The following is an 18,564-nucleotide window of genomic DNA, read 5'->3' on the forward strand; positions in this document are numbered from 1 at the left end:
GATTTAATGCGTTAAAAGTAAACATTCATCCATAAACATATCAGAATTTTGACTGTTTAACTTTAAATTTGATCCCCTACTATTACTTTGATATCAGTGTTAACAGGTTACAGTCAGGTGTTTTTCAAAGTGATAACAGAATGTTCTCGATCTTGTTTGTCATTACCAACAAAGCTCAATTGATATTCCAAACTATAAACACAGTAGTTATAATCCTCAAAACACATAGGTAGAAAACAGTTTCATGCACCATATTCCTGCTTTATCGTTAGAATCCTATTTCATCCCTGTCTATTCAAACTAGAATGCAAAAACAAAAGCTTCTGAGCTTTTATCTACTGACCTTGTTTAAAATGTGACTATGATGGCCCTTATATAACAGCACATCACTTTTCCTCCTAGGGATATAGAGAACAATGGTGTAATGTGATGCCATGCTATTCTAGTTTCTGTTTGCATTCCCCATGCAAAGCCTGTCTGTCCCTGTGGTTACAGAAGCGAGTAACAATTGTTCACCCTGTCTGTCTGTGTGTGTGTGTCTGTGTGTGTGTGTGTGTGTGTGAGAGACAGATTCTTTACATGTCTCCAGTTAGATTGCCTGTTTATTTGACAGGGAATACAGTGAAAGGTAACAAGCTGTTTCCCTCTGCTGGTGGAAGACGGCAGCAAGGATGCTAACTAGATGTAAGCTCTCGTTGAATATTTTTTTCAAAGTGTGGCACAAATGTTATAACCTACAAACATTTAATTCCACCATTTATTGCCCCTTGTATATCAACACAGTGCAGTCTCAGTCTGTATGTCAACATGTTTGATAAACATCAATGAATACATTTAAAAAACGACATTTCTCTATTCATGGACAGTAAATTACAAAAACGTGCACGAGATTAAAGGCATTACATTTCGGGTTTTAAGTAACTGTCCAGCGTTTCCAGACTTCTACGAAATATGACCTACAGCTAATCGCATTAGCTCAACCGTCCCGCGGGTGAATGGCTTGGACATACCCCAACAACAGAATGGTGTGGGAGTATACCTGTCATTAGAAATGTTCATGCAAGTTGACCACTGATTGGCCAGCTCAGCGAGCCAACGTGACATGTTCTATGAGGAAATAGCAAGCATTTATGAAACTGTCTATTTGAGGTGGAGTTTTTTCTCCGGTTTATGCTTTGGCAACAAATACGATTATAGGACGAGTTCAAAGCCAAATAACTCGAGGTAACAGAAAAATGAATTTATAAAAGAAACTGTCCGGTGAAAATCTTACTTTTATATTGCCGTTATGAAAAAATACCCATAACCATTAAAATGATTTCCTATTAAGACAACGTAAAAGCCATTTATACAGATTTCCCAAATTACTGTTGTTGGTTAGAAAATAACAATGTAAGGGTATCATTTGAGATAGAAGTTAAAAAAGTTAAGGTCAGGTTTGTCTCGCATAAGACCGCGCAACGGCCGTCTACACTGATGGCTCCTGGCAACTGCGTGGCGCGTTCGAATGGCGCCATCTGTGGAAAACAATGAACTAACAAAAAAAGATTCTTAGCCTTCCAAAAGAGGACAAATCATAGCAACAACCAAAGATAACAGCAACAACGTGTTTGCCCAGATAAGCACCCGTTCCTATAGAAACCTTTGGGAGTGCCGGCATACATACAGTACATATGGCTCAGACTAAAGTATGCTTCCTTTGGTTTTCACGTTGTCATGGAAATAGCCTGGGTTGGTGATGTTGCCCGCTGGATCGTAGAACGCCACGGCGATAAACGTGCCCCGCCCACTGGTCGCCAAACCCACGCCTACTTGCTTTGAGGACTTCCAGACCATTTGAGTGAAATTACCTAGGACAAGAGTACCACCAATCAACTGATTTTCTTTTTCAAACAAACACCAAATGCAGAAAACAATACATTTTCGGCCAGCATGTCTCACTCCTAACATTTCTTATGGACTTTAATTGTGTTTCATGTCGTAGGTGTTATTGATTATGGTAAATTCACTGCCAGGGAGCACTGTTGTTTTCCTGATTTTGAGTTTGATTAAATACTTTCACAAAATACTTTCTATATTGTACAGTGACTGTTGTGGTTAAGGTTATATATCAATAGCATTGTGTTGTTATGAGGTGTCACTGGACACCGTACCTGCTCCACTCTGAAAACCAGGGGATGAGAAGTTATACTTCTTTATCTCCTTGTACCAAGACTCGGCCACATCTGATCCTATAATTCATATGCAAGAGAAGGACAATATATAAATGAATGCACATTTTTGGGAACTTTACAAGCATTGTGCAGAGCCTTTTCCTGCGACCCCATACAATAACAAACCAAAGTTTTGGGCAATTGACAGAGACTTTGGATTGTCGACTACTATGTGAACATCATATCCAGTATCGGAGTTAGTTCATAATACTCATACTTCATATTGGAATTAGGCCCTTGACTTTCTTTTTACCCATTGGCCCTTTGCAACATAAGTTGTATGTCAGTGCAGTGCATGTATGTGCCTCACCAGTAGGGGTCGCTGTTCTGGAGCCAGAGCAGTAGAATATGTTCTCCCCGTGGCCTTTGCCGCTATTCATCAGTGTGTTGATGCTCACCAGGTGAGCCGCCCAATCCTGGGCCTCCCTAGTGAGGGCAGGGCTTAGCACCAGAGGTAATGCCCCGTGCTGGCTCCGGTATTGGTTGAGAGACTTCAGAAGAGCCCGGCCGAACTGGCCAAGCTCATTGGCTATACGGGACATGGAGAGTTACACGGTATATTAAGTCTTTATTAATCCTTTAAAAAGGTATGAGTGACACTTTGTCACCCCAACTCATAGTGCCTTCACAACAATGTCGTAAACCTGTCATAAAATATCATCACACGGTTCACATTACACGCTCTGTGATGCTGCTCACCTGACAGTGAGCTCACGGCCAACGCCTGCATTCTCGAAGTGACGACCTCCACTGGCTTATCGGTAATTTTCGACCCTTTTGGCATCACATTCTGAGCGTGGTAACCGGGGTTGCTGATGTTGCCAGCCGGTTTAAAGTGTGCCACCACGACGAGCATCCCCGTGCCACCGTTTGCCATGCCGACGCCCACCTCCTTGGAGCTACGCCACACCAGTTGTGTGAACTGCCCTGAAACAGATGAACAAAGAAAAAGAGAGGGAGAGGAAATGAAAGAAAGGGAGCGATGATTAACAATGGGGCACAATTATCACCAAATTCTTTTGGATTATCAATACGTTTAACATTGAGGAAAATATCAACGCAAGGCAGACTTTAAACATGACATGCTGTGGTCAGAGATGACCGTTTAAAGCAAGGTGTAATTTTTAGAGCTATTTTTTTAGACCTCTTTGGAGTAGCACATTACATTACTGTATACTCCCGAGTGGCTCCCGAGTGGCACAGCGGTCTAAGGCACTGCATCTCAGTGCAAGAGGTGTCACTACAGTCCCTGTTTTGATTCCAGGCTCTATCACATCCGGCCATGATTGGGAGTCCCATAGGGCAGCGCACAATTTGCCCAGCGTCATGCGGGTTTGGCCGGTGTAGGCCGTCATTGTAAATAAGAATTTGTTCTTAACTGACTTGCCTAGTTAAATAAAGGTTACATTTATTTTTTAATTAAAAAAAATACTTGTCTTCTACTTTTAATTCTGAAAGGTTTACCTGTTTTGTCCTGATGTCCTGTTTTGGAGAAGTCATAGTTCTCCTCTTGTTTGTACCAGGCGTCCACCACCTCTTGACCTTATCAGAGAAAGAAAGAAGTCATACATTAGATTAAAAATGTGCACATCTTGAGGGATCCCCTGGGAATGTACTTATTGAGAAAGAAGTGGATGTTCAGCCGGCAGATCCAAAGGTTAGACATATCTAATGGTTAGGCATATCTAAAGGTTAGGCATATCCAAAGGTTAGGCATATCCAAAGGTTAGGCATATCTAAAGGTTAGACATATCTAAAGGTTAGACATATCTAAAGGTTAGGCATATCCAAAGGTTAGGCATATCCAAAAGTTAGGCATATCCAAAGGTTAGGCATAGGGTTCGAAATTGGTTAGGGTTAGGATTAAGGTTAGGCTTGGAGGGATGAGGTTGGTGAGGTTAGCGTCAACGTTAAGGTTATGGTAAGGGTTAAGGTTAGGCATAGGGTTAGCGATCCCCATCCGGAACCATTCAAAATATGCCCGCCGTATGTACTGCCTATTGAGAAATCCCTGTCCCTGCAGACCATCCGTCCTCCTGGTTCTCCCTACCCGTAGCAGTGATGCCCGCTGACCCAGTCTTGGCCCAGATATTTTCACCATGGGGGGAGGATGAGTTCTTCAGCACCCGCTCTCCCAGTAGAGTTTCTGCCCATGCCTGCGCCCCCTGACTCAGGGCTGGGTCCAGTGTGAGGGCTGGGGCTCCGTGTGCCATCCGCTGGTTGTTACACGCCCGTAGGAAGTCTCTGTGGAACTGGCCCAGGTCTTAGAGCAAGCAGACAGACAGACAGATGGATGGATGGACTGCACATTAAGTTAAAATACTTGTTCCAACTCCTAACGACGAGACACTTGCGATGACTTGAAAGGATTGTATGGCTGTAAGATTTATGGCCAAAATTCAGAGGGCAAAATTGGGCCTACTACCGATCCAATATTATTATGTTATCTTTACATAATGGGAGACATTTACTGAAAATTCATTTAAAACATCTCACCAGTGCCGTTCGCCTGAGGAGGGGCCTTATATGCAGGTGAAGAGGATCTGGCAATTTTAGATTGTGGTACACTCAGGCCGCCTCCTTCTCCGGCTGTAGGAAAGAAAATATATTTGTCAGTTGAGAGATTGAGGTATCCGATGCTGTGTCATACAATGGGTTCATTCAGAAATACCTAGTTTATCTTTAGTAGTTGCTTATTTGCAGAGAGACAATCGTAACTGGGCTGTTGTATGGGATTTAAATCTAATTGTCTTTTTCAATTTTTGTTCACCAATCATTGCAACCAATCAATGATGTGTTACCTGTGGGGAAACATTTGGGGGCTCTAGAGGTGGAGCTACCCAGTGGTAGGACATTCTTCTCAAAGTAGCCTGCGTTGCACATGTTGCCAGCTGGGTGGTACTGGCCCACTACAAAGATTGTTTGCCCATCTGTGGCCAGGCCCACACCTACCTCGCTGCAGTCCTTCCAAACCACCTGGGTGAAGTGACCTGGAAACAACAGCAGGGGCCACTGTTAGTATAGAAGTCAGTATGTCGAGGATGGAGAGCAACAGGTACTGTAGGAGGCCTATTTGGACACTGTTAGTGATTGGAAATAGAGTCAGATGTGGTCTATGAAATGAATCCAAATAAACGGGTGATTCATTAGCAAGGTTAAACTCCAGAAATTACTTTTTTTTAATTGTGGTGACAGTAAAAATCTAATCAAATCAAATGTTATTTGTCACATACACATGGTTAGCAGATGTTAATGCGAGTGTAGTGAAATGCTTGTGCTTCCAGTTCCGACAATGCAGTACACACCTGTCTTACCCTAGATTCTGCAGATTGTGTATCTCACCTGTACCGGAGCTGAAGCCAGGTTTATTGAAGTGGTAATCTTTGATTTCACTGTACCAACTGTCCACTGCATCCTTCCCTTTAAAATGCATTCAGAAAAAGATAAAAAGCAGAACCAATGTTATCAAATGAGCATTCAGGAAAATTATCCACTCAAAATCAGTCTGCATATGCTAGTTAATAAGTGGAGAGGATATGTTGTTTACACAATATCCACTGTAGGCTCTATTCAATACTGTACTTTCCACTAGTTGAGCTCTGCTGCATATTCTGTTACGCAGGGCGGAGCAGGTGAACCCAAGTGCAGACTCAGACGAGGAGACAGGGATAAGGTAACTAAGGTATTTATTGAAAAGCTTGGGGGGAGATGGGGTGCAGGCCAGGGGAAGCTCAGGCGGGTAGCAGGGAACCAGGAACTGAGGCTGGGGCAAGTGGAGTAGGGGCAGGGTATGTAGTTCCGGAGCGGAATCCAAGTAAGCAGTAGAGCGGGGATCCAGGGCAGGGAAGCAGGACTGACAAGACGAGGGACTGGAGGCAGGGACCAGAGTCAGAGTGGACGGAACTGTAGCGGAGCGAAAAGCAGCGCCAGGCTAGGGAAAACCATGCACAACAGGATAACAAGCGCTATGCAGGGACAAACAGCTTGACCCGCAGAGTGACTGCGCAGAGGCTACAAACTGGCAGTGTGGAAATGGCAGGGCTGAGTATTTGTAGAGGCCTTGATTATGGAACAGATTGCAGCTGGTGGGGATCTGCTCTGCCTCCAGCACACCTGTCTCCACTCACACAATCACATACACACAGAGAGCGAGAGAGAGGGAAAGAGCACTAGGGGAGGGGTGGCAGGTTAGGGAGACACAGGATGAGAAGTAAAGGGCATGGCAGGAGCAGATGTAACATATTCAATGTATTGCACAATAAAGAATTTATTAGATTTTCTTTCTTTTTTTTCTTTTTTTCTGACATATGCTCACCAACAGGTTTTTTGGGGGTTGAGCTGTATGCATAGTAAAGGTTTTCTCCGTGATTGGTGGAGCTGTGCTTCAGGCTTTTGATTGACAGAAGATGGTCTGCCCATTTCTGGGCGGAGTTACACAGGTCTCTGCTCAGAGCTAGGGGCGGGGCACCATGCTTCCTGCGATAGTCATTATGAGCATCCACAAACTGCCTCTCAAAACCACAGTCTGGAAGATAGACAGACAGACAGACAGACAGACACACAAAAGTTAACCGGTATTACAGATTGTGGTGTCCAATTACTATAACTAAGCAGTAAAACTATTTTTAAAACATCCCTCACAGCTACAGTTAGACTGAAATCATTTGATATTTTCCCTCAAAATCATTCATCTTTAAACTTCTTTACAGTTCAAAGGAAAATATCCATTCCTTCAAGGTACAACAATATTGAAGTTATGTTTGATTGAGGTTAGCTAACAGAATAACAAGACTAGTTAATGATGTAGCTAGTAAATAGGGTTGTCTATGAAAAGCCAAAAAAAGGAGGGACAAAAATAAATCCTTTGGCATAGAGAACAATAATGTCTGATGTAGTGGAATGATAGTGGAAAAGTATTTACTCACCTGCCATTGTTTTGTTCTTCCGCTGAACTGCAACAGAGACAAGAGTCAACATTAGTAATTATCGTGCCAGATTATCTGTTGGAATGTATCATGTAGTAGTTTGTTTGAAGGCTTGACACCACCTTTAAAAACCACAGTAATTGTTGAGTTTACTTGTGTTTCATACCATGCATTTCATCCTGTATCCTTTGGTCTCACTATCGAGTGTGTGTGACAACATAAGTGATCATTCAAAACACTTGCTTGATACATCAGACATTTGCAAATGTACATTTATGGGGAAATCATACATTTTACAAAAAAATGTACATTATTGGTATCCTTGAGCAGGGGAAAAGTAAATATTCAAAATATGTGATAACTCTTCACTAAAAGGAAATACTGAACAGTCCATATCGATATACAGCACCAGTCGAAACTTTGGACACACCTATTCATTCCAGGGATTTTCTACATCGTAGAATAATAGTAAAGACATCAGAACTATGAAATAACACATATGGAATCATGTAGTAACCAAAAAAGTGTAAAACAAATCAAAATATATTTTAGATTTTAGATTCTTCAAAGTAGCCACCCTTTGCCTTGATGACAGCTTTACACACGCTTGACATTCTCTCAACCAGCTTCATGAGGTAGTCACCTGGAATGCATTTCAATTAACAGGTGTTCCTTGTTAATTTGTGGAATTTCTTTCCTTCTTAATGCGTTTGAGCCAATCAGTTGTGTTGTGACAAGGTAGGGGTGGTATATAGAAGATTGCCCTATTTGGTAAAAGACCAAGTCCATATTATGGCAAGAACAGCTCAAATAAACAAAGACAAATGACAGTCCATCATTACTTTAAGACATGAAGGTCAGTGAAATCGGAAAATTTCATGAACTTTTAAAGTTCTTCAAGTGCAGTCGCAAAACCATCAAGCACTGTGATGAAACTGACTCTCATGAGGACCGCCACAGGAAAGGAAGACCTAGAGTTACCTCTGCTGCAGAGGATAAGTTCATTAGAGTTACAAGCCTCAGAAATTGCAACCCAAATAAATGCTTCACAGAGTTCAAGTAACAGACACATCTCAACAGCAACTGTTCAGAGGAGACTGCGTGAATCAGGCCTTCATGGTCGAATTGCTGCAAAGAAACCACTACTAAAGGACACCAATAATAAGAAGAGACTTGCTTGGGCCAAGAAATACGAGCAATGGACAGTAGACCGGTGGAAATCTGTCCAAATGTGAGATTTTTGGTTCCAACTGCCGTGTCTTTGTGAGACACAGAGTAGGTGAACGGATGATCTCCGCATATGTAATTCCCACTGTGAAGCATGGAGGAGGTGTGATGGTGTGGGGGTGCTTTGCTGGTGACACTGTCTGTGATTTATTTAGAATTCAAGGCACACTTAAGCAGCATGGCAACCACACTATTTTGCAGCGATACGCAATAACATCTGGTTTGTGCTTAGTGGAACTATCATTTGTTTTTCAACAGGACAATGACCCAACACACCTCCAGGCTGTGTAAGGGCTATTTGACCAAGAAGGAGAGTGATGTAGTGCTGCATCAGATGACCTGGCCTTTACAATCACCCGACCTCAACCCAATTGAGATAGTTTGGGATGAGTTGGACCGCAGAGTGGAGGAAAAACAGCCAACAAGTGCTCAGCATATGGGGGAATTCCTTCAAGACAGTTGGAAAAGCATTCCAGGTGAAGCTGGTTGAGAGAATGCCAAGAGTGTGCAAAGCTGTCGTAAAGGCAAAAGGTGGCTTCTTTTTGAAGAATCTAAAATCTAAAATATATTTTGATTTGTGTAACCCTTTTTTGGTTACGACATGGTTCCATTTGTGTTATTTCATCGTTTTGATGTCCTCACTATTTTCTGCAATGTAGAAAATAGTAAAACTAAAGAAATGAGTGAGTAGGTGTGTCCAAACTTTTGACTGGTACTGTATATCTTAATTGATATATAGTGCTTGATTTTGGACCATATTACAGACCTAGACTAATTGATTTTTGTTATTTGTGTGACAGCCTGAGATCCCTCCAAAGTCTCTTGCTTATTGCTAGAGTGAGTCACCACTTAGCCCACCACCCTCTAGACAACCATCGGTATTCACTCACCCATATTCACCCATATTCACCCATATTCACCCATATTCACCCATATTCACACACACACACACACACACACACACACACACACACACACACACACACACACACACACACACACACACACACACACACACACACACACACACACACACACACAAACACACACACACACACACACTGCCACCACCCTATACAGTAACCTTCCCTATAGTTCTGTTGAGCATTAGACTGCTTCCCCCTCAGCATCTGCCTGTCCACACGTCACTTATCATAGTCAAAAGATTAATGCTCCTCTTCCTTTTACCCTCCTCTTAACCCTCCATGCCTCAATTAGAGTGCCTCTAGACCAGCTGATCAATTCAATTGTTGGAGAATTGCCAGAGAAATTGGATTAGCCCAGTGTTGTGGGTCTGAATGAATGGTATGAGTATTTTCTCGACTGACATGCTCTATAGTCTGGCATCACTACAGTCCCTATCTGTTTTTAGAGCTTAGTGGGCAACGTATGATTTTTTTTCAATAAAGATTTTCTAACTATCATTATTATCTACACTCTTAGAAGTAAAGGTGCTTGGAAGAACCTTTTGGGTTGCCACACTGGCGGAACCTTTCCGGTTGAAAATTTTTCCTTGAGGAACCCCACTGAAAGGGTCTTCAAGGAACCCCTGTGTAAAAGTTCAAACGGGAATCTTTTTGTGATGGGAGGGGTTCAATTTGGAACCTTTTTTTAATAATATATTGTAGAGGTGGCAGATTGGAGATGTGGCTTTTTGGAGGCATGGCTTTCAGATAGTTATTTTTGGTAACCTGTAAATGTCATTCCTGTTCATCATGTTAAGTTTGTACACTGCAAATTATAATGTTCCCTGAATATTTATGCATATTACATATTCTAATACAATATGAATCATACTAACCTTGCTGATTACATACAGTAATAAAGTGGTAACTATTCCAACTTTGGGATTTGCACAGACTCTTGAGGAACATATATACAGTGCCTTGCGAAAGTATTCGGCCCCCTTGAACTTTGCGACCTTTTGCCACATTTCAGGCTTCAAACATAAAGATATAAAACTGTATTTTTTTGTGAAGAATCAACAACAAGTGGGACACAATCATGAAGTGGAACGACATTTATTGGATATTTCAAACTTTTTTAACAAATCAAAAACTGAAAAATTGGGCGTGCAAAATTATTCAGCCCCTTTACTTTCAGTGCAGCAAACTCTCTCCAGAAGTTCAGTGAGGATCTCTGAATGATCCAATGTTGACCTAAATTACTAATGATGATAAATACAATCCACCTGTGTGTAATCAAGTCTCCGTATAAATGCACCTGCACTGTGATAGTCTCAGAGGTCCGTTAAAAGTGCAGAGAGCATCATGAAGAACAAGGAACACACCAGGCAGGTCCGAGATACTGTTGTGAAGAAGTTTAAAGCCGGATTTGGATACAAAAAGATTTCCCAAGCTTTAAACATCCCAAGGAGCACTGTGCAAGCGATAATATTGAAATGGAAGGAGTATCAGACCACTGCAAATCTACCAAGACCTGGCCGTCCCTCTAAACTTTCAGCTCATACAAGGAGAAGACTGATCAGAGATGCAGCCAAGAGGCCCATGATCACTCTGGATGAACTGCTGAGGTGGGAGCTGAGGTGGGAGACTCTGTCCATAGGACAACAATCAGTCGTATATTGCACAAATCTGGCCATTATGGAAGTGGCAAGAAGAAAGCCATTTCTTAAAGATGTCCATAAAAAGTTTTGTTTAAAGTTTGCCACAAGCCACCTGGGAGACACACCAAACATGTGGAAGAAGGTGCTCTGGTCAGATGAAACCAAAATTGAACTTTTTGGCAACAATGCAAAACGTTATGTTTGGCGTAAAAGCAACACAGCTGAACACACCATCCCCACTGTCAAACATGGTGGTGGCAGCATCATGGTTTGGGCCTGCTTTTCTTCAGCAGGGACAGGGAAGATGGTTAAAATTGATGGGAAGATGGATGGAGCCAAATACAGGACCATTCTGGAAGAAAACCTGATGGAGTCTGCAAAAGACCTGAGACTGGGACAGAGATTTGTCTTCCAACAAGACAATGATCCAAAACATAAAGCAAAATCTACAATGGAATGGTTCAAAAATAAACATATCCAGGTGTAGAATGGCCAAGTCAAAGTCCAGACCTGAATCCAATCGAGAATCTGTGGAAAGAACTGAAAACTGCTGTTCACAAATGCTCTCCATCCAACCTCACTGAGCTCGAGCTGTTTTGCAAGGAGGAATGGGAAAAAATTTCAGTCTCTCGATGTGCAAAACTGATAGAGACATACCCCAAGCGACTTACAGCTGTAATCGCAGCAAAAGGTGGCGCTACAAAGTATTAACTTAAGGGGGCTGAATAATTTTGCACGCCCAATTTTTCAGTTTTTGATTTGTTAAAAAAGTTTGAAATATCCAATAAATGTCGTTCCACTTCATGATTGTGTCCCACTTGTTGTTGATTCTTCACAAAAAAATACAGTTTTATATCTTTATGTTTGAAGCCTGAAATGTGGCAAAAGGTCGCAAAGTTCAAGGGGGCCGAATACTTTCGCAAGGCACTGTACCTCTGTTATCCTCATTGAAGCTAAAACACTGTTAGTGTTCAACCTTAACATGTGGCGACGATACAACAGAACAGACGATTAAGAACTACATTTACTCAAAAAGATTTAGCTTAAAGCCATGCCCCTACTAAGCCACGCCTCCACTCCAGGGATCCGACAGGAACCCACTGCTACATTGAACCAATAAAGATTCCTCCAAAAATCCCTCAAATAACCGAAGGTGAAAATATGAACCATTGACTAGCAATGGTTCCTTGAGGATCTCCAGGGTTCCTCAAGTCACCACTAATCCTAAGAGTGTACCTGGATTGTTATTACTGTATTTTCATTAGCAGTAGTGGTAGAAATAGTGGTAGTAGTGATAGTGGTTGTAGTAGTGGTAGAAGTAGTGGTGGTAGTAGTAGTAGTGGTAGTAGTAGTAGTAGTGGTAGTGGTTGTAGTAGTGGTAGAAGTAGTGGTGGTAGTAGTAGTAGTAGTGGTAGTGTTTGTAGTAGTGGTGGTAGAAGTAGTGATAGAAGTAGTAGTAGTGGTGGTAGTGGTAGTAGTAGTGGTAGTGGTTGTAGTAGTGGTAGAAGTAGTGGTGGTAGTAGTAGTAGTAGTAGTAGTAGTGGTAGTGGTAGTGGTTGTAGTAGTGGTAGAAGTAGTGGTGGTAGTAGTAGTAGTAGTAGTGGTAGTGGTTGTAGTAGTGGTAGAAGTAGTGGTGGTAGTAGTAGTAGTAGTGGTAGTGGTAGTGGTAGTGGTTGTAGTAGTGGTGGTAGAAGTAGTGGTAGAAGTAGTAGTAGTGGTAGTGGTTGTAGTAGTGGTAGAAGTAGTGGTGGTAGTAGTAGTAGTAGTAGTGGTAGTGGTAGTGGTTGTAGTAGTGGTAGAAGTAGTGGTGGTAGTAGTAGTAGTAGTAGTGGTAGTGGTTGTAGTAGTGGTAGAAGTAGTGGTGGTAGTAGTAGTAGTAGTGGTAGTGGTAGTGGTAGTGGTTGTAGTAGTGGTGGTAGAAGTAGTGGTAGAAGTAGTAGTAGTGGTGGTAGTAGTAGTAGTAGTAGTCATGGTCATGGAAGTAGTAGTAGTAGTGATAATGGTAGTGGTAGCAGCAGTGGCAGTAGTCATGGTCGTGGGGGTGGTAGTAGGAATAGTGGTAGTGGTAGAAGTAGTAGTGGTAGAAGTAGTAGTAGTAGTATTGGTAGTGGTAATAGTAGTGGTAGTAGTAGTAATGGTAGAAGTAGTAGTAGTAGTAGTAGTATTGGTAGTGGTAATAGTAGTGGTAGAAGTAGTAGTGGTAGAAGTAGTAGTAGTAGTAGTATTGGTAGTGGTAATAGTAGTGGTAGAAGTAGTAGTGGTAGAAGTAGTAGTAGTAGTAGTATTGGTAGTGGTAATAGTAGTGGTAGTAGTAGTAGTAGTAGTAGTATTGGTAGTGGTAATAGTAGTGGTAGAAGTAGTAGCGGTAGAAGTAGTAGTAGTAGTAGTATTGGTAGTGGTAATAGTAGTGGTAGAAGTAGTAGTGGTAGAAGTAGTAGTAGTAGTAGTATTGGTAGTGGTAGTAGCAGTGGTAGTAGTAGTAGTAGCAGTCATGGTCAAGGTAGTAGCGGTAGTGGTAGTAGTAGTAGTATTGGTAGTGGTAGTAGCAGTGGTAGTAGTAGTAGTAGCAGTCATGGTCAAGGTAGTAGTGGTAGTGGTAGTAGTAGTGGTAGTAGTAGTAGTAGCAGTAATGGTCAAGGTAGTAGTGGTAGTGGTAGTAGTAGTGGTAGTAGTAGTAGTAGCAGTCATGGTCAAGGTAGTAGTAGTAGTGGTAGTAGTAGTGGTAGTAGTAGTAGTAGCAGTAATGGTCAAGGTAGTAGTGGTAGTGGTAGTAGTAGTGGTAGTAGTAGTAGTAGCAGTCATGGTCAAGGTAGTAGTAGTAGTGGTAGTAGTAGTGGTAGTAGTAGTAGTAGCAGTAATGGTCAAGGTAGTAGTGGTAGTGGTAGTAGTAGTGGTAGTAGTAGTAGTAGCAGTCATGGTCAAGGTAGTAGTAGTAGTGGTAGTAGTAGTGGTAGTAGTAGTAGTAGCAGTAATGGTCAAGGTAGTAGTGGTAGTGGTAGCAGCAGTGGCAGTAATAGTAGTAATAGTATCTGATTTCACAAACCAACTTCTTTACTTCCATTGGAAATGGAAAAGCTTCAACACAATGTCCAATAGCCAAAGATGAAAGTAACCGAACACCATTATGCTTGCCATGCGGAATCGAAGAACAAAATAAATACGTGAACTTTACACGATTGTCTTTCATCTTGCAGAGTACAAGCTTTGACTACTAGAGAGCTTCACACACCCAATATTTTGTATTTGTTTTTATTAGAGGTAGTCACTGTTTTTGCCTAACATAATAATAATTTGTTTACAAAAATATTGAAGATAAAAACTTAATGACATAAGCACTTTTAGGTTGTGCAATACCAACTGCTAATATGTGTTTGTCACTGGTATCCCGGTACTATTGTATAATTACTATATTCTGTATTGGTAAAATATATTCTCAAACCCAGGCGGCAAAATACACTCTTACTGCATGATTACATGATTACATGTTTAATTGAATTGATTTTCCAATTTTTGCCATGTATGTACTTTGTAATTGACTAAATGTACTCATATTTCATTTAACATTATTATTTACATATTTTTATTTAGATTTAGATTTCACTCACAGTAAATCTAAGACATGCAGTCAGTCTAAAATACATTTCCAGCAAGTATAATAGCCTCATGCAGTGCTAGAGGCGTCACTATAGACCCTGGTTCGATCCCGGGCTGTATCACAACCGGACGTGATCAGGAGTCCCATAGGGCGGCTCACAATTGGCCCAGCATCGTCCGGGTTAGGGGAGGGTTAGGCTGGGACAGGTTCTCATTGTAAATAAGAATTTGTTCTTAACTGATTGCCTAGTTAAATAAAGGTTACATAAAAAATGTAAATGCGTACCTTATTAAGATTCCCAGTGATACACCACTTCCTCCTCTGTCTCGCTCTCTCTTTTTCTCTCTTGTTGTTTCACTGATCTCTCCCTCTCTCTCTGTTCATTGCTGTGTGTGGTGATAGCGCAGTCCTATATGTACAGCAGGACAACCCATCCTCCATTCCATCGAAGGAGAGATTCCATATAAGAGGTATCGGCATTTACCAATAAATTAATACAAAATAACACACACACACACACACACACACACACACACACACACACTAGATGCATACACACACATAATTGAATTGCTCATCTATTTAAACTGTACAACATCCCAAGAAGAAATCTGCCTTCATTCTCCTTCATACAAGCTCTAACCTGCAGCATGAGTTCTATGCTGTTTCTTGTCTGTGTTGTCACTCTTACAATAGGAATTCCATCTCACTGACGATTATGTTGATAATGTTCTAGCTTGGTGATGGAAAACTTACTATAAACTGTCATTGTAGGAATCTGGAAAAGCAACACATTACCATGTATAGCTGCATAGCTGAATATTTATAACGTAATCTTAACTAGTTATTGGTTATTTTAATTTGGGTGTGACTGACAGAAAACAACCTAATAACTGAGTGCATTTATATAGCACTTTTCCAGATACTCAAAGTGCTGGAAGGGGGAAACTCACCTCTTCCACCACCAATGTGTAGCACCCTAAGGTGATGCACGGCTACAATTTGTGCCAGAACGCTCACAGCACTTAAGCTATCAGGTGGAGAGGTGAGGAGAGATATATTCCAATTGGGAATCAGGGGGATGATTAGTTGGCCATGATGGAAATGATCCGGTTCGGGAATTTAGCGAGGACACCAGGGTTAACATCCCTACTCTTGCGATAAGTGCAATGTTTTTTTTATGACCATAGAGAGTCAGTACACTCGTTTAACGTCCCATTCGAAAGGCGGGTGAAACAAAACACAACACAACAACACAACCACACCGACAAACAAACACTACCACAGAAACAAACAGTACAACCATACAGTGAACAACAGTTAAGAAACAAAACAATGCCCTATTATTTGTGCCAGAACGGAGAGGTGAGGAGTGTTACAGTATATTCCAGAGTAAAGTGCTTGGAATTGACACCAATCTCTTCAATGTGGTCAAGCAAGTATGGGGAAATGTGTGCAAGGTATTATGTTTAAGGAAGTGCTTTGTGAGCGTGCACACCAAGAACACTTAACATTCATCAAACTACCAACATATAAAACCAACAACCAATAGAAATTATAGTACGCCTTTAAAATACATGCCCAAAGTAAATTCTAACCATGTCACTGGTCTGTCCATACTGCTTACAAGGTAAGTAGACAAATAAGAAACGTTGTAATTTAGGTGAATGTGCAATGGTATGTAACTGTGTTTGGGTTTGTTTTGTGTGTTCCATGTTGTACATTTCTATTAAAAATGTCCCTACCATCGATCTATACAGGATCTAACAACTTCCTGACAGGAAACTGGAAATGAGTGACTCAAATTTGTAATAGTGCATCTCTTTATGCAGACTGAAGATTATATTTGACTTCTGTTATCTGGTACACTCAAGGCTTACTATCTAGGTTAACATGGGTGCATAACAGTGGCATAAAGTCTTTGGTGAATTTCACATTGAAATATTAAGCTTATATACACCAGATTTACCATCTCTGACTCACTGGGATGTTAACTCATCGACCCAGAGTGAAACTCAGACTGTTGTGAATATGGATATCAGTTTTGATCTGCCATCAGTTTTTAATCTGGCATCTAACATCAACCAGACATTCCTTCAACGAGGTTATACCTTGAAGGAATTATATTTTTCTTGGAACTGTCACACACACAGTAAACAAGTTACAGATTAACGATTGCAGGGAAAATATTAAGTTATTTGAGACAGCCCTAGGGGTGTTTTTAATGTTCCTGTATTGTTAATACAGTAGTTTTTTTCACCCTGTCATACCGGTTACATTTGTGTGTGTGTGTGTGTGTGTGTGTGTGTGTGTGTGTGTGTGTGTGTGTGTGTGTGTGTGTGTGTGTGTGTGTGTGTGTGTGTGTGTGTGTGTGTGTGTGTGTGTGTGTGTGTGTGTGTGTTTATAAATGCTGATGTAGAAGTAATTCATATCTGCAAGGTGTGTTGGAGACCTCTCACCTGCAAATCGGAGGGCCATGTTGACACTGCAGCCTCAGCTTGGTCCTTTTGGGTGGAAGTGTAGTGAATTATATTCAGATTTCTTTTGCACCCTACATCTAGAGAGTACACTCATCTGACACACAGGAAGGAAGCTGTGTCACCACTTGCGAACGTTCCTCTATTGTTCATAGCGACACACCGCAAAATGTAAACAAGAAAACAACACACACGTCAGTCAATGATACTTCTGATTCTGTTGTGACAGAGTGGCCTATTGAGGTGTGATGTTGTCCGGCGTATTCAATCTAAACCGCTAACCAGGTTTACAGGAAAAATGACAAAATAATCATTCCTGTCCAAACATCCTTTTCTTGTGTTCATGATTTTCTTTAATGTGCGTTCTTGCAGAAAAAGGGAATTGTTTATAATGAAAATCTGGTTACCAGTTTTGGTCATGGAATTGAATAAATGGGAGAGAGTGCCGACCTAACCAATGCAAAATCCAGTAAAAATGTCCATTGAAATGGCGGATTTACACAAAAATCTATTCTTTGTAGTTTACAGTAACACTTTATTAAGTACAGTACTGGTACCTGTGCCATTAAGGACAGCAGAAGGAAGGGGTCTTTTTACAAATACAATGCAGATTTACAGTAAAAATGTTATCCACTGTAGAGATAATACTGTATGCAAAGCCACCCTGTATGCAATCTGTATGCAATCTGTATGCAATCTGTATACCTATCTCTGAGAAGGTGCTATTTACATATAACATAAACGTCTAGTTAACTCTAGCCTTAACCCTTTACGCTTTAAGAAAATGAGAATTAAAAACAGGTTCAGCCCCTGGTTTGACCGTGATCTTGCAGATTTACTCCACCTCATGAATTGCATTTGGCTAAAGGCTCGGCACACGCATACTGGCTCTCGTTCAGGCAAATGAGAAATAAGTGCACTCAGGCTATCCGGAAGGCCAAAGCTAGTTACTTTAAGTGGCAGTTCTCTCTCTGTGGGTCTAACCCCAAGAAGTTCTGGAAAACGGTTAAAGACCAGGAGAATAAACCATCCTCCTCATCAGCTGCCCATGTCCCTTAAAGTTGATGATGTGGTTGTTACTGACAAGAAGCACATGGCTGAGCTCTTTAATCACCAGTTCATTAAATCAGGATTCCTATTTGACTCAGCCATGCCTCCTTGCCCTTCCAACATTTCCTAATTTCCCACCCCTTCTGATGCGACTATCCCAGATGCTTCTCCCTCTTTTTCCCCTGCCCCACTACAAAGTTTCTCCCTGCAGGCAGTCACTGAGTCCGAGGTGCTAAAGGAGCTCCTGAAACTTGACCCCAAAAAAACATCTGGGTTAGATGGTTTAGACCCTTTCTTCTTTAAGGTTGCTGCCCCTATCATCGCCAAGCCTGTCTCTCCTTTCTGGGGAGGTTCCCATTGCTTGGAAGGCAGCCACGGTTCGTCCTTTATTTAAAGGGGAAGATCAAGCTGATGCTAATTGTTATAGGCCAATTTCTATTTTTCCCTATTTATCAAAATTGTTGGAAAAACTTGTCAACAATCAACTGACTGGCTTTCTTGATGTCTATAG

The 18,564-nt window shown here is 41.4% G+C and overlaps 2 protein-coding genes across 3 annotated transcripts in view; one reads left to right on the forward strand and one right to left on the reverse strand.

Annotated features, from left to right (window-relative positions):
* Window positions 1–18,564, forward strand: part of LOC139408375 (folylpolyglutamate synthase, mitochondrial-like) — a 46,623-nt gene that overhangs the window by 6,631 nt on the left and 21,428 nt on the right. The window lies entirely within an intron of this gene.
* LOC139408374 (GLI pathogenesis-related 2) lies at window positions 744–17,072 on the reverse strand. Of its 2 annotated transcripts, XM_071152167.1 has the most exons (13): window positions 16,986–17,035; window positions 14,812–14,935; window positions 7,139–7,165; window positions 6,529–6,738; window positions 5,556–5,633; window positions 5,015–5,203; window positions 4,710–4,802; window positions 4,264–4,476; window positions 3,678–3,755; window positions 2,913–3,140; window positions 2,524–2,742; window positions 2,154–2,231; window positions 744–1,850 (listed from the first exon to the last, which is right to left on the reverse strand). In XM_071152167.1, the coding sequence occupies exons 3-13, from the start codon at window positions 7,143–7,145 to the stop codon at window positions 1,684–1,686; spliced, it is 1,560 nt and encodes a 519-aa protein (XP_071008268.1). In that variant the 5' UTR covers window positions 7,146–7,165; window positions 14,812–14,935; window positions 16,986–17,035; the 3' UTR covers window positions 744–1,683. The 2 variants fall into 2 exon arrangements, with proteins under 2 accessions (XP_071008268.1, XP_071008267.1); XM_071152166.1 differs by lacking the exon at window positions 14,812–14,935 and having other exon boundaries at window positions 16,986–17,072.

The sequence above is a fragment of the Oncorhynchus clarkii genome, chromosome 5 (assembly GCF_045791955.1).
Source record: "Oncorhynchus clarkii lewisi isolate Uvic-CL-2024 chromosome 5, UVic_Ocla_1.0, whole genome shotgun sequence".
In the NCBI taxonomy this organism is placed as follows: domain Eukaryota; kingdom Metazoa; phylum Chordata; class Actinopteri; order Salmoniformes; family Salmonidae; genus Oncorhynchus; species Oncorhynchus clarkii.

Bases quoted from the DNA above. Each gene is read 5' to 3' on its own strand.
- LOC139408374 (XM_071152166.1), bottom strand. The intron at 6,739-7,138 runs GTGAGTAAATAC...TCTATCTTCCAG, and splicing joins GAAGAACAAAACAATGGCAG to ACTGTGGTTTTGAGAGGCAG. The intron at 2,232-2,523 runs GTGAGGCACATA...TATGAATTATAG, and splicing joins CAGAACAGCGACCCCTACTG to GATCAGATGTGGCCGAGTCT.